Here is a 15,970-nt window from a genome sequence, read left to right on the forward strand (position 1 = left end):
CCCAGCAACACCAGAACCATTTATCTGCAGGTATGTGGTTGACCTGCAACTAAAACCCAAACCCAAACTGACGAAATGGTCCTGAAGATTGTCTTTACGTTTCGGGGCAAATATTTACATTTCTGTGTAAATTTAGTTACATTTTAATGAGAATCAGTTTTGTCTGAACCATTTCAGTAAATGTAGCGCTTTAAATAAATTAGCATATTCTAATAAAGCAACAATAATCTAACACTGTTGCCCAGGGAACCTGCAGGAACGACGTTCAGAAAAATAAACGGTTCAGCGATGATGTTTATTCAGGCACCGGATTTTAATCAGACATGGTCACAACACACACATTACACCACAAATACACTCAATGGTTCACAATGTTTCATCTTTAAAGACCTGGATTAAAAAGATTTACAGAGACTGAAGCTCAGAATCACGAGCAGCAATCTTAAATAATTCACACAATGAGGTCGAGTGCAGAGGAGGAACGACTGGATGAACTGGATCACAAATCCAGGATGTCTGGTTAATCTGCAAACCATGCAGATTTACTCCCAGTGTGCGTTGATGCTGCTGCAGCTTTGCAAGCGTCGAAAACGGTTTTCAAAAGTGCACATGTGCAACAAAACAGATTTCCAGTAAATCAGGAAAAAGTTTATGGAAATTGGATGCAGTTTGTAAAGTTACTGTGAAACATTTACAGCTATAGTTTCTTTCATGTGGATGTTTATTTTTCATATCTTCATTTTCTTGCTGCATAAATAATTAGAATGCCAAACTAAATATTTAGCTGTGAAATTAAATATTTAGTTAAGAAGCTAAACATTTTGTTTAGTCTGAGTCAATATTTAGCAAGCAAAGCAGACACATAAGTATTTAAATGCTTAGTTACCAACTTAAACACTGAGTGTTTGGTGAGCAAGTTAAATACGTAGCTTGCTAAAAATTTAGTTTCACAAATAAATATTTAGCAAAATATATAGAATTTGGAGCTGGAGAATTAAATGTAGTTTGGAACATTTAGTGCTGTAGGAAAAATATGACGGGAAACGTGCAAAAGCTAAACAAGAAATTATTGCTGTTCATTTTTTTACAGTGTAACTTTAGAAACGGCCACATAAAGAGAAACGCTGCCATCGTTCTCATAATTCTGGCTTTCAAAGCAACAATTATGAGATAAAGAGTCAAAATGCAGATAGTTTTTTTCTAACGTCGACCTCATCCTCCATTTTACAAGATTAGTAAAGGATGCAAGAGCTTGAAAAAGTAAAATCATAAATCATTACAGATGCAGTTAATTCCCACAGGATATAAACAATGAAAGGTGGTACCATGTATCACTGAAGCACGGTGGTGGCAGAAGGGCCTGGGGGTTTGGTAAACAGGAGGAATGTTGGACGGTGTTAAAACAGGCAGAGGTTCAAATTTCCTCTGGATTTAGATCATTTAACAGCTAAAATCCCCTCAGTGTGAAAACATGAGGCTGCGGCGCCATCTAGCGGCGCACGGCTGTACTGAACATGATGACAATACCGAGCATTGTTTGCATTTTCATGCCTTTGAGCATCTTCATAAACATCCTTCTTCCAGCTCATAATGCTATGAATCAGGAAATTAATAGTTTTTAAAGGCACAGTGTAAACAAACCGAATGATTTGTCCCTTCTGGGCTTCCAGAGCCGTGGTGTCCTTGAAAACAAACGTCTTATTTTGAGCTAAAACTGAGCGAAAAGTTGTAACAAATTGTTTATCATCTGGATATTTTATGTGTAACTGAATGTCAACACAGAGGCACACATGAAGGTTTAGGAATGTGGAATTTCTTCTGGAAATTCTGCACTTTCCAGCTTCTTCAAGATAAATGCAAAAAGATATGAGGCTAGGAAGGGTCTGTTAGCAGGTGGCTAGCGAGGGTCTGTTAGCCGGTAGCTAGCGAGGGTCTGTTAGCAGGTGGCTAGCGAGGGTCTATTAGCAGGTGGCTAGCGAGGGTCTGTTAGCCGGTAGCTAGCAAGGGTCTGTTAGCAGGTGGCTATCAAGGGTCTGTTAGCAGGTGGCTAGCGAGGGTCTGTTAGCAGGTGGCTAGCAAGGGTTTGTTAGCAGGTGGCAAATGAGGGTCTGTTAGCAGGTGGCTATCAAGTGTCTGTTAGCAGGTAGCTAGCAAGGGTCTGTTAGCAGGTAGCTAGCAAGGGTCTGTTAGCAGGTGGCTAGCGAGGGTCTGTTAGCAGGTGGCTAGCAAGGGTCTGTTAGCAGGTGGCAAATGAGGGTCTGTTAGCAGGTGGCTAGCGAGGGTCTGTTAGCAGGTGGCTAGCAAGGGTCTGTTAGCAGGTGGCTAATGAGGGTCTGTTAGCAGGTGGCTATCAAGGGTCTGTTAGCAGGTAGCTAGCAAGGGTCTGTTAGCAGGTAGCTAGCAAGGGTCTGTTAGCAGGTAGCAAACGAGGGTCTGTTAGCAGGTGGCTAGCAAGGGTCTGTTAGCAGGTGGCTATCAAGGGTCTGTTAGCAGGTGGCTAGCGAGGGTCTGTTAGCAGGTGGCTAGCAAGGGTTTGTTAGCAGGTGGCAAATGAGGGTCTGTTAGCAGGTGGCTATCAAGTGTCTGTTAGCAGGTAGCTAGCAAGGGTCTGTTAGCAGGTAGCTAGCAAGGGTCTGTTAGCAGGTGGCTAGCGAGGGTCTGTTAGCAGGTGGCTAGCAAGGGTCTGTTAGCAGGTGGCTAGCGAGGGTCTGTTAGCAGGTGGCTAGCGAGGGTCTGTTAGCAGGTGGCTAGCAAGGGTCTGTTAGCAGGTGGCTAATGAGGGTGTGTTAGCAGGTGGCTACCAAGGGTCTGTTAGCAGGTAGCTAGCAAGGGTCTGTTAGCAGGTAGCTAGCAAGGGTCTGTTAGCAAGTAGCTAGCAAGGGTCTGTTAGCAGGTGGCTAGCGAGGGTCTGTTAGCAGGTGGTTAGCAAGGGTCTGTTAGCAGGTGGCAAACGAGGGTCTGTTAGCAGGTGGCTATCAAGGGTCTGTTAGCAGGTGGCTATGAAGGGTCTGTTAGCAGGTGGCTATCAAGGGTCTGTTAGCAGGTAGCTAGCAAGGGTCTGTTAGCAGGTAGCTAGCAAGGGTCTGTTAGCAGGTGGCAAACGAGGGTCTGTTAGCAGGTGGCTATCAAGGGTCTGTTAGCAGGTGGCTAAGAAGGGTCTGTTTGCAGGTGGCTAGTGATGGTCTGTTAGCAGCTAGCTAGTGCTAGCCTAAATGATGTGTGCGTGACTCAAACATATTTAGCTAAATAGCTCTGCCTGTGATTATTTATTGCACATCTTTTATGAACTGAAGACATTATAGGATGCGCTGACACCCTAGTAAACACAATATTAGCAAATACGCTATGTTAGCTAGGCTAATTTAGCTAGTTCGGCAGTAAGTACTACAGTAAAGATTGGTTAGCAGAGATGGCTAAGTTCTCAAAAGCTGTAATCAAGTAAGTTGTATGAGCTGGAACAGTTGTCAGAGCAACTGCCTACCAACATGGCTGTCGGTCACAAAGTTCCTGGAAATGTGATGGCAGCTGAATTTAACATTTACATCCAGCTGATGTAAATGAATGAGGGAATGAACGTCACTTTCCAAACCTAAAACATGGCGGCCGCCGCTGTTATTGCTGAACACATGAAATTACAAGAGAAGAAATCACAGGATGAAGAGATGCAGCGTGAAACAGATCAGTGACTGGTGAACAGTCGTTTCAGCCTGGACCTTCCAGATAAAGTGCACTGACAGTGGAACTAAGATGGAAGAAACCTTTCGTTATCAGTGAGCTCTCAGTTCTAAAACAAGGATTACAGAAACATCTCTGGACGGATGCTGAGGCGTCCTCTAGATGTGTTCAGGAACCGTCTCCAGCGCCTCCTCCGGGTCTCTGTCCACATCCACATTCTGAGAAAAACAAACTCGAGATGTTTATCAAACTATTTACATCAAAAGATACAAAAATCTGTTTTCCAATTCAGGATTTTGTGATTGTTTTGCAATTTTATTCTTTACAATCAAAATTGCTTATTTTGTCATTCTACTTTAGAAATATTTGATATTTTTTACTCTTCTAAAATCTGCATATATAAGAAAAGAGATTAGAAAAAACAACTGGACACAAACATTTTCTTTTTTAAAACATTTAAATTAATTTTCTACTTGCTGTATCAATGAAAGTAAAGCTCTGAGTGAAGCTGAGGCAGGAATGGAAAAGTTTCATGTGGGACAAACGTAACATTTGTGTTTTTATCAGACAGGCAGGTCTGAAAATCTTCCAGTTTCTGTTATCGCTGGCTGAGCCGCCGTACTGACACGCTGCAGTTACCTCGGGCCGGTCTCTGTGTGTGTTCACAGCTTCAATGTTGAGAAAGACCGACTCAACTTTACACCCTGAGGGAAACCAAACAGAAGTGGTGAAATACGTCTCAGCAAACATCAGATCCAGACCCAGAGCAGCTGAGGCTGATAAACTGCCGACTGATGGGGAACAGCGGCAGCAGAGACGCACCGTAGGCGACCGGCGTGAGCTTCAGGACGGTGTGCAGAGGACACTTCAGGTACGGCAGCTCACCTGCCACAGAACAGGAGTCACTGCGTCAGAAACACACCAGCTGCACCAATAATCTTGGCAGTGATAAATGTAAACAGTTACATCAGTTATATTCAGGCATTGGAGCGATATGGGAAGCCATCCTGCTCAAATATATATGACACGTTGGCTGTGTTGTGTTAAATATTCATGTTTGCATGTTAAATTTGAGCTGGATGGCTTTCCATAGAGCAACAAGCCCCGCCTACTTGGGCGTGGCTACGTTTGTGGCATTTTGGGGAAAATGTAGTCGACCATTTTCCAGGAGAGGTTTGGATTCAACTGGTTGGAAGGACAGAACGTTTTATGGACTGTGATGCTGTGAGAGCCCTGATGGACCAACCGTCATCCCTTCGCCACTTCCTGTCAACTTTTCTTCTTCATTTCCATCAGTAGCAACATCTGGTTGTTGATCACGTAACTTTTGTGATGCGAATTTGTTTTTGGTACGGTTAAAAAAAACACCTCATCCCATCCCTAAAACTGTTTATTGAAAAATGTTTCAGTGTTTCTATCTGATTAAAATGTGTTTTTTATACATTTGTTGAAAATCACCATGTTGTTTGGTATAATAATCTGTGAGCTGCTCACAGATTATCTCCCACTGCCAACTAGAAGCAACTAGTCAGAGCCAGGAGGCGGGTCTTAGCTTGCTGCAGCTAGCATAGCATGTTGTAAACGCTAAGCTAGTTAACATAGCCACCAATTACGGCAAATAATAAATTTTTCTGTCATGGAAAGTTGTTTCTTCACCATTAGCACATGTTTCAGCGTGTACATCAGTTTGATTGACAGCGCTAAGCCCCGCCTCTGGCTCTGATTGGTTGTTTTTGTGTCTTCAGACACAGTAGCAGATTATCTGTGTCATAAACTGTCACAACATGCTGACAGATTTAACACAAATGTCCAGAACATTTACTTGATAAAAGTTACGTACTGCAACTTTACGCTAATTTATTTTCATAATTTTACTTTGTGCAGTTCTATGGCTAATGGAAACGCAGCTACTGGAATATTTTGGGTAAAATAAAGATGTTTTTTTTTCTCACTTGCACTTTTGTCCAGGAAGTAGGCCATCAGACATCTCATGACTGCCTGGTGACAGATGACCAGGACGTTCTCCTGCCTCTCCAGCTCCATGATGACGGGCTCCAGACGCTGGACCAGGTCCTCGTACGACTGGAGGGCAAAGGTTAAACAGTCACCTGATCCAGGTTGGATTTATAAACACACCAATGATAAACGTTCTCAAACCTGCAACTCCAGTTCGCAAAAGTGAGTTCATACTTAGTCTTTTTTTTCTTTATTTTTGACATTACTGTCATTCCGTACAGGATCAGAATACAATGAGTCAACTGGACACGTCACTGGATCGGTTTCCTTATTAAAATCAGAATTTATTGGAGCAAACCTCCGATATTAAAGTCTATGAATGGAGACTAATCTAGAAATCTGTAGAGTAGATGTGAAACTAATATTTTTTATTCTTCTACCTTTTTGCTTTTTCAAATGTTTCTATTTTTCTCCCATTTTGTCTGTTTTAAAGTTTTTTCTTCCGTTTTTTTCTCTTTATACCCAGAAGATCCTTCAGTACTTGCAGAAACTAATTCGGTTACAAATGAAGAGTTTATCAGACTGATTGTTGAAGCGTCTGAATTATTTTTTAACCCTGATTATCCTAAATGCTGCAGATCTGTTTTAGCTCTTCCAGCACCAGTTACTTCCTTCCTGCTGCCGTTAACCAAACGTTTTCACTCCGGGTTCGGGAACAACCTGCGACTCGTTCTGGGCTTCCTGCAGACTCACCTCTCCTTTGGGGTACCGGTACCGATATTTGTCCTGATCCCTCAGAGCGAACTCCTCTGGGTAATGCTCCTGAATCTCCTCATAAGTCATTTCCTCACAGACTCCCTGAGCGGAGGATGAAAACATGAATGTGACGTGAGGGCGGGAGTCTTGCGTGTGAATGCGGGTCGGTGTGTCTCACAGCGTCGATCTCGTTCAGGGCCTTCCACTGCTCGTACTGGACCCGCAGCGCCTCCGCGGTCTGGATGGTCCTCTTCATGTGGCTGGTCCAAACCTTCAGGTCGCTGAGGTTCTGGCTGCGCATGTAGGCGCCCAGCGCCGCGGCGAACTGACAAACACAGAACTAAACATCAGCAACTAAATATTTCTCTTCCCAGCTAAATATGCAATTAGTTACTATTGTTTTATTTACCAACTACAAATTTAGTTGGGATACTAAGTACTTAGTATGGAGGTACATAATTAATTGGTAAGTTAAATATTTACATTGTAAACAAAATATTTAGTTCCTAATACTTAGCTTAGCAACTAAATATTAGCATAGCAACTAAATATTTATTTACAAAATGAAAATGTAGCTGGTAAACTAAATATTTAGTTGCTAAATTAGCCAAGCATTTAGTTAAATATCTATTTAACAAGTAAAATCTGTGTTTGTAAACTAAACATTTAGTTTGAATCGCCGTATTTAGTTGTTTTATCAACTAAATATCTGGTTAGGTAAATATTTTTGATTTGTTTGAGCCTTTACATCCTGCATAAAGGCTGATTCTAATCTATAGCATAATTTAAAGAGCTTTTATCGGTGCTCCGCCTGGATGTGTTTTTTATTGATTATTGATAGATATTTGAGTTGTTTTGCCATCTGAGTGATTTTGTTATCGCTGGACTTTGCTCTGCAGTGAAACTGGGAGTGCTGCAGCTGCGGCCGCTGCGGCGGCTGCTGCAGCTGCGGCTGCAAACATAAACATCAGCATCCAGCACTCTGCATGATAGGATTCACCTTTGACCTCAGCTGATCATCTTAAACTTGGACTCTGGTTCTGTTTTGTTTGGTGAAATGCTGAGTAGCCGATGCGGCGCTGGCTGACCTTTGCCCCCCGGTGGGACAGGCCGGAGTCTCCCCCGATGCGCCCCACCAGGTTGAGCTCGCTCTCGCCGTGCCGGGACAGGTAGATGGATCTGGGCGTGACGTGGATGTTCATGAGGTAGTAGACGATCCGGCTCTGGATGTGGTCCTGGACCCGGTTCACCAGGTACCGGCTGCCCACGTTGAAGATCTTAATGTACGATAAACTCCTGCGGAGAGAAACCGCATGAAGCTTGTTACGTCATTTAGCCTTTAATATGGAGCAAAGATACAGTAAAACTTTTAACGTCTAGAATTTGGATTATTTAGCATCAGAGAAGAAAAAAAATAGGGGATAATTTTTAAATTAATAATTTTACAACATTATTCATTAATCTTAAATGTTTAAAATAAATATTTAATTGGCAAGCTACATAATTAACAACTAAATCTTTAGCTCCAAACTAAATATAATATAAACAACAGATCTAAATATCAGTTTACTAACTAAATATATAGTCGTACAACTTTATATTTAGCTTTAAGCTGAACATTTAGCCTAATGATGTATGTTTAGCTAGTGGTGGTGTCGTATCGATATGTTTAGCTAGTGGTGATATCGTATCGGTATGTGTAGCTAGCGGTGGTATCGTATCGGTATGTTTAGCTAGCGGTGGTATCGTATCGGTATGTGTAGCTAGCGGTGGTATCGTATCGGTATGTGTAGCTAGCGGTGGTATCGTATCGGTATGTGTAGCTAGCGGTGGTATCGTATCGGTATGTGTAGCTAGCGGTGATATCGTATCGGTATGTGTAGCTAGCGGTGGTATCGTATCGTATGTGTAGCTAGCGGTGATATCGTATCGGTATGTGTAGCTAGCGGTGGTATCGTATCGGTATGTGTAGCTCGCGGTGATATTGTATCGGTATGTGTAGCTAGCGGTGGTATCGTATCGGTATGTGTAGCTAGCGGTGGTATCGTATCGGTATGTGTAGCTAGCGGTGGTATCGTATCGGTATGTGTAGCTAGCGGTGGTATCGTATCGGTATGTGTAGCTAGCGGTGATATCGTATCGGTATGTGTAGCTAGCGGTGGTATCGTATCGGTATGTGTAGCTAGCGGTGGTATCGTATCGGTATGTGTAGCTAGCGGTGGTATCGTATCGGTATGTGTAGCTAGCGGTGATATCGTATCAGTATGTGTAGCTAGCGGTGGTATCGTATCGGTATGTGTAGCTCGCGGTGATATCGTATCGGTATGTGTAGCTGGCGGTGGTATCGTATCGGTATGTGTAGCTAGCGGTGGTATCATATCGGTATGTGTAGCTAGCGGTGGTATCGTATCGGTATGTTTAGCTGGCGGTGGTATCGTATCGGTATGTGTAGCTAGCGGTGGTATCGTATCGGTATGTGTAGCTGGCGGTGGTATCGTATCGGTATGTGTAGCTAGCGGTGGTATCGTATCGGTATGTGTAGCTAGCGGTGGTATCGTATCGGTATGTGTAGCTAGCGGTGGTATCGTATCGGTATGTGTAGCTAGCGGTGGTATCGTATCGGTATGTGTAGCTAGCAGTGGTATCGTATCGGTATGTTTAGCTGGTGGTGGTATCGTATCGGTATGTGTAGCTAGCGGTGGTATTGTATCGGTATGTGTAGCTAGCGGTGGTATCGTATCGGTATGTGTAGCAACGGTGATATTGTATCGGTATGTGTAGCTAGCGGTGGTATCGTATCGGTATGTGTAGCTAGCGGTGATATTGTATCGGTATGTGTAGCTAGCGGTGGTATCGTATCGGTATGTGTAGCTAGCGGTGGTATCGTATTGGTATGTGTAGCTAGCGGTGGTATCGTATCGGTATGTGTAGCTAGCGGTGGTATCGTATTGGTATGTGTAGCTAGCGGTGGTATCGTATCGGTATGTTTAGCTGGCGGTGGTATCGTATCGGTTACCGGTCCTTGCTGTCGTCCAGGGGAACGTAGGTCATCTTGTAACACTCGATCCTCTTCAGAAAATCTGAAACAGCTTCTTCTTTGTCACAATCGATGTAATCAGGACTCGAAAGCTTCACTTGCTGTTTACCACAGAAAAAAACGCCTTCAGAGTGTGAGGTCAACCGTAAATAATCAGTTCATCACATGATAAATTAATCGATCGATAAGTTCCCCTCTGAAGATTAATACTCTTGCTTATAAACTTCATAATCTAATTTATTTGGTTGTCTGTGGTTTTTATTTTCGTTTTCATTTTTGCTTTGGTTTTAATTTGGATATTTAAACAAAATGAAGCTTTATTAGTCTTATGACTAATAAATGGGAGCATATTTTAAAATGTATAATTCTGACTTTTATCACCTTGATGAATTAAATTACTAATATGAAATAAAACCAAATCTGCTTTTATTTTTCACTGTTCAACAAGAGCATCAATGAATATCAGCAAATTCAAAAATATGATTGAATGCAGTTATTGTCTGCAGTTCAATGAAATGAATGACATTTCTATTGTTTTTTCAGTCATCATCACCAGCAGATGTTTATCACAGTAACTTACTTTAATATTCTCAGCAATAATTTCAGGATCGTCGCAAATCGACTCCACAAAGAAAACCTGAACCAGGGAGAAGATGGAAGCTGAAGCTCCGTGTTTGACTCATTTCTACGTTTCACAGCAGGAAACATTAAAAACCAACTTTGTAGCCGTTCTCCTTGCCGAAGCTGAGGATGACCTCTCTGCGCTCCGGCGTCGTGTTGGTGGCATCGAAAACCTGGCAGGACAAAATCAGGACCGAGAATAACTACGACTTTAACTCCTGCAGATGTTTCAAAGATCACAACAAAACATTGATCATTAACCAAAAGAACGTCTGATGGTTCTGTTGTTACGGTCGGATCAGCTTCAGGTGAACTTCTCCAGATTTGCATCCTGTCTCTGAACATCGCTCTTTGGATAACCTTTGACCTGAACTCACCGCGACCTGACCTTGGTAAGTGGTCAGGTAGTCACTCACATCCTGCAGGGCCGTTTTCACACAGGCGCTGCAAGAAAACACAAAACATCAAAAACAGCACGAAAAACACCAGAAATAAAATAAAAACATCAAAAAAATATTTAAAAACCAAAAAGGCAAAATAAAAACATTAAAAACAAAATAAAAACATTAAAAACTACATCAAAAACATTAAGAAACAACAAAAGCAAATTAAATATAGATGAAACTTAAATGTGGGATTTCCAGCTGAATCTGAGGATTTGATGAAATCGTAATATTTTCTTCAATCTGTTTCTACCTTCGTATCTTCATGGCTTCTGCGTTGTCAGGTTTAAAAAACTCGTAGCTGTTGTAGGAGCGGGTTGCTTCTCTTCTGTACTGCCCCACATTAAACACTGAAAAACAAGAAATAATAAAAAATCATCTCAGAATCTTTAATCATTTTATTGCACTTGAATTGAAAACAAAGAAATGCAATTCAAAAATCATTTATGCTTCTAAATTATTCACTAAAGAAAAACATTAAAAATTCACCAGAAAAAAACGTAAAAAAATTTGACTAATATCAAAAATTTTCTAAGTTTCATAAGTTGAAGATTTGCATGAAAAACTCTAAACTTTTCAAGGTTCATTTCAGAAATTTTCTAGAAAAATCTTAAATTTTCAGATTAAAAACAGAAAAAAACAATTTAGGACAAAGGATGAAATTTCCAACTTTAAAGTTTCAAAACTTTACAATAAAAGACTCAGACATTTGCAGATGAATTCAGAAAGTTTCCTGAAAACATTTGGAAACCCTTAAGGTTGAACATTTTCAACTTTTGAAATTCAGAAAATTTCCAAAACCTTGAAATGTTCTGGTTCTAGCAGCAGTAGTCCGACCCGATGACGGACACCAGGGGTCAGAAACGCTGCAGCTGAAGGCAGTAAAACCCAGTTGGACCCGGCAGGAGGACGACGATACCTTTGGTCGACACGCCGATCCAGTTCAGGTACCTGGTGAGCTTCTTGGAGATGTAGGTTTTGCCGCGAGCCGGCAGGCCGACCATCACGATCACGGTGGGAGAATTGGTGAACTGGGGAACCGAAGCTGAAACACAAGAAGAAGAAACTTTATTGATCCCAAACGGAAATCAAACTGAGAGTTCAGGGGTCGAAGGTCATCCAGCTGCTAACAATTTCACATGATGGAAGAGATGGTCTGTTGCCATAGATACTAATCATAAGAAAAGACGAACGTTTGATCAAGAATCCATCACACAGTATGGCTGAAACAATCAACTAATTTTATCAACTAAATCAGTTAGCATTGCTTGCTGTGACTGCTAGGCGAGCTAGCATTGCTTGCTGTGATTGCTAGGCGAGCTAGCATTGATTGCTGTGAATGCTACGCTAGCTAGCATGGCCTGCTGTGAATGCTACGCTAGCTAGCATTGATTGCTGTGACTGCTAGGCTAGCTAGCATGGCCTGCTGTGAATGCTACGCTAGCTAGCATTGATTGCTGTGACTGCTAGGCTAGCTAGCATGGCCTGCTGTGAATGCTACGCTAGCTAGCATGGCCTGCTGTGAATGCTACGCTAACTAGCATGGCCTGCTGTGAATGCTACGCTAGCTAGCATGGCCTGCTGTGACTGCTAGGCTAGCTAGCATTGATTGCTGTGACTGCTAGGCTAGCTAGCATGCCCTGCTGTGAATGCTACGCTAGCTATCATGGCCTGCTGTGAATGCTACGCTAACTAGCATGGCCTGCTGTGAATGCTTCGCTAACTAGCATGGCCTGCTGTGAATGCTAGGCTCGCTAGCATTGTCTATTCTGAATGCTAAGGCTAATTAGCATAGCCACTTCTGATGAGGGATAATCGGTTTTCTTGTAACGGTGAGTTGTTTTCCGCCTTTAGCACATTTAGTAGTGAGTACGTGAGGTGACTGGCAGCGCTAAGCCCCGCCTCCTGGCTCTGATTGGTTGTTTCTGAAGCGTTTCAGCTGTAGATTTATCTTTTCACGGATTATCTGTCATGTTCAACTATTGTCACATGGCGACCGCCTGAATAAACGTGTAAAAACTTTTTGTTTTGCTACAAACTTCCAACTGCAGCTTTAAAATCGGATCAGAACACAATGACCCCGTGACCCCTTGGGGTGAATGGCCTTCAGGACTTCTCCATGTTTCCAAAATGAGAAACATCCAAACTCAGTCGGCTTAAAGTCTCACACTCCTCAAAAAGAGAGGCACAGAAACCCACAGCGGGTCAGAACCAGAACCGGTGGTTCTGTCTACTCACAGCCTCTGCGTTTGCTCAGTCTGCTTCCCATCCAGGGAACCCAGGTTTTCTCCAGGGGGGTTCTGGTGAGCGTCGCCTGGTTCTGGGACATGACTCCGCTGTGTGTGTGTGTGTGTGTGTGTGTGCGTCTTGGCGTCGTCTCAGAGTCGGTGTGTGTGTAACAGCAGGGATCTTCCCAGTTAAACATGCAGTTTGAACTTTCTCACAATGTGGGCGGAGCTACCTGTTTGCTTCGCTGTGATTGGTCGGTTCGTCTGTTTGTCTCAGAATAACGTCCAGTCAGCACAACGCTACACTTTGACCTGGAATACAGGAAGTGGATGTTCTGTGGGATCCTGATGGCTGACAGCAGGAAGCTGAATCGATCAATCCTGATTAATTGATTATTGAAATAACCACCAATTAATCCAGTTATTGATTAAACATTGACAGAAAAAAGGCCATTTGCTGGAAGAATAACACTCTCAGTGCATGAATTCAGCCAAAACGGTTCGAAAAATATAATATTTTTTGAATAATAATAATAATAATCCTTCAAACCCTCTGAGAGAGAAAATCATTCAGACATGAAGCATCAATGCTTGGATGGTGGAACCAAGTGTTCAATAACTGCTGTCAGACACCAGGCTGATCGCTGCGATAAAGAAACTTTTTAAATCAATGTGTCCACTTTGGAGGCACAACTAATCTTGTTTTGATGAAGCTCAGACAAAATCTTCCCAACCAGCTTCTGCGTACGGAACTCCTGAAATGCCAAAAAGGAAAAGGAACCAAGAAAACTATGAGGTGACATGAAGTTAAAAATGACAGCAATAATTTGGGTTATTTAATAAAAGAAAAAAAGGGAATTAATTTTTCACAATGTTGGTCATCCAGGTAAACATTTAGTTTATGTTCAAGTTAAATAGCTCTGAGCTACATATCAGCTTCAAAGTAATTATTTGGCTTCAAAATAAAAATGTACTTAGCAAGACAAATAGTTAACTAAATATAGAGTTCAGAGCTATTTAGTTTGGAGCTAAGTATTTAGTTTGCTAATATTTTCCGAAGCTTAAATATTATTCAAAGTGAATTTGCATATTAGCTAAATATTCAGTTTGTGCTCTAAATATTTTGGTTGTAAACTAAATGATTAGCTGCTTAACTAAATATTTAGTTTGGAACTAAATATTTTAACTGGACATGATGAAGATTTAACAAAGCAGCTTGTTGTTCCTCCATGTGGTGTGTGTGTGTGTGGGGGGGGGGGGGGGGAGGTGGAGGCACAGCGGGCGCCTGGTTTATACAATGACTCTTCCTTCTCCACGTGCACGCGCCTGCCTGCCACGCACGAGCTCGAGACTCCAAAATAACAAACAAAGAGCCGAGCATCTTCAGCTCAATAGAGGATCTTTGATCAGACACAAGGTCGCGCGCGGAGGATTTCACCTCTCAATGAAGAAAGAAAGAAAGAATGAATGAATGAATGAATGAATGAATGAATGAATGAATGCATGAATGAATGCATGAATGAATGAATGAATGAATGAATGCATGCATGCATGATGCAGCGGGTCGGTGCGGTTTACCGTGCGGACGCTGGAAGCGGAGCATCTTCCCGGGTCTCGGTTCCGTCCTGCGCCGTCAGTTCTGACACCATGTGAGCACCGAGCGTGAAAGCTGGCCGTGGGCCCGCCCACTCCACGAAGCCTCCACGGAGCCTCCACGGCGCGTCCTCATCCTGCTGCTGCAGGTCTGAAGCCTCCAGGTTCTCCTCCTCCACAGGAACCGCGTCATGGTTACGTCACGACCCGCTGCAAGAAATAACAACTTCCTGCCTGCAGTTTCTGGAAAACACTTAGAAACGTCTGAACTTCAGCAAAACAAGAGAAGAAAAGAAAAGACAAGAAAAGTCCAAATTTGCGGTGAAAAATCTTAAATTTTCTATCAAAATCAGATTTCCGAATATGAAAGGGAAATCTGATATTTTAGATCAATCAGATATTTTCTAGAAACCGGGAAATGTCTGAGCTTCAAGTCAAAATTTAGCAAAAAAATAAAGAAGAAAGTGATAAATGTCAAATTTTCTAGAAAAAAAACATTGACTTTTTTATTAATTTTGAGAAACAAATCTGAAATTTTGAGATTAATATTAGAAATTTCTAGAAAAATCAAAGATTTCTGAATTTGAAAGGTAAGAAAATTAGTAAGAAAGAGCTTGGAAATTCCATTTCCAAAAATCCAAAATATTAAGATTTTTTTTTTAAAATTACACATTTTGAGATTGATCTCAGAAAATATTGAAAAACTTCTAAGCTCAAAAAACAAAAACATACTTTTTTTTTTTTAAACTGAACTTTTCAAGATTAGTCCTGAAAGCTCTAAAATCCCGGAAAGATTTCTTCATATACAAACAATTGTGGGGAAAAAATAAATTTTTTTAGATTTATCTCAGAAATTTTCTGTTTTCTTAATATAAAGCATAAATAAATGTGCAGGAGAAATAACCCAGAAATTTTTGGATTAACTGCAGAAATATTCTAGGAAAATCTCAGAAATGTCTCAGTTCTTCTAATCAAAAATTTGCAAAAAAAAAAAGTTCTGCAAAAACGTGTGAATTCTGAATGTGAAAAGTCATAAATTTACAGGAAAATAATCAAAACTTTTAGATCAGTCTCAGAAACAAACAGAAAGGAAATTTCTGAGCTCTAAAGTTGAAAATCTTCAATAATTTTTTCTAGAGCGTTTTGCATAAATGTCGTCCTGTTCCGTCTGTAGGGCGGCGCTGTGGTTCGCTGCAGCCTGTCAAACAGAACCCAGAGCCGATGTTCAGTAAATGCGTTGCCATGTTTATTATTCGTTGACAGTCTGAGGTTAGTTCGCCAGCTTACATACAGCACAATGCAACAAGCGAGTTAGTAGCACATCTCAGTATTGCAGCCAGTTCTCCTCTCCGTCCACGGTCCGGGGTCCGGTTCGGTCCGGTCTGGTCCGAGCCCCGCTGAGGGCTCCCTGTTCCGGCTGGTTCTGGATGGAACCAGGAGAACCGGAACATCTGAGCAGCTTCATCACAGAACATCTGCAAACCTCAGGGAAGTCCGTTAAAAGTCTCTGCTCCGGGTCCAACGACGTCGGAGAAACGAGAAGAAAGGAGCAAATTTCCGTCCAAAAATCCCAGAAAGTTTCTATGAAAACAAACTAAAATTTACAACTTATGAAACTCAGAAATTTCAGAAAAAACAAGAAAATTTGTGAACTCCAAAAG

At 41.8% G+C, this 15,970-nt stretch overlaps 1 protein-coding gene across 2 annotated transcripts; it reads right to left on the reverse strand.

Moving 5' to 3' along the window:
- Positions 1–276: 276 nt before the first annotated feature.
- LOC129356246 (6-phosphofructo-2-kinase/fructose-2,6-bisphosphatase-like) lies at positions 277–14,468 on the reverse strand. Of its 2 annotated transcripts, none has more exons than XM_055025849.1 (14): positions 14,295–14,468; positions 11,408–11,533; positions 10,742–10,838; positions 10,423–10,489; positions 10,144–10,218; positions 10,005–10,061; positions 9,404–9,525; positions 7,476–7,683; positions 6,566–6,712; positions 6,385–6,489; positions 5,628–5,757; positions 4,498–4,560; positions 4,315–4,379; positions 277–3,893 (listed from the first exon to the last, which is right to left on the reverse strand). In XM_055025849.1, the coding sequence occupies exons 1-14, from the start codon at positions 14,317–14,319 to the stop codon at positions 3,834–3,836; spliced, it is 1,347 nt and encodes a 448-aa protein (XP_054881824.1). In that variant the 5' UTR covers positions 14,320–14,468; the 3' UTR covers positions 277–3,833. The 2 variants fall into 2 exon arrangements, with proteins under 2 accessions (XP_054881824.1, XP_054881823.1); XM_055025848.1 differs by lacking the exon at positions 14,295–14,468 and adding an exon at positions 12,727–12,874.
- Between the last annotated feature and the right edge of the window lie 1,502 nt (positions 14,469–15,970).

This window comes from Poeciliopsis prolifica, unplaced genomic scaffold, assembly GCF_027474105.1.
Source record: "Poeciliopsis prolifica strain line A6 unplaced genomic scaffold, Auburn_PproV2 SCAFFOLD162, whole genome shotgun sequence".
Classification (NCBI taxonomy): Eukaryota; Metazoa; Chordata; class Actinopteri; order Cyprinodontiformes; family Poeciliidae; genus Poeciliopsis; species Poeciliopsis prolifica.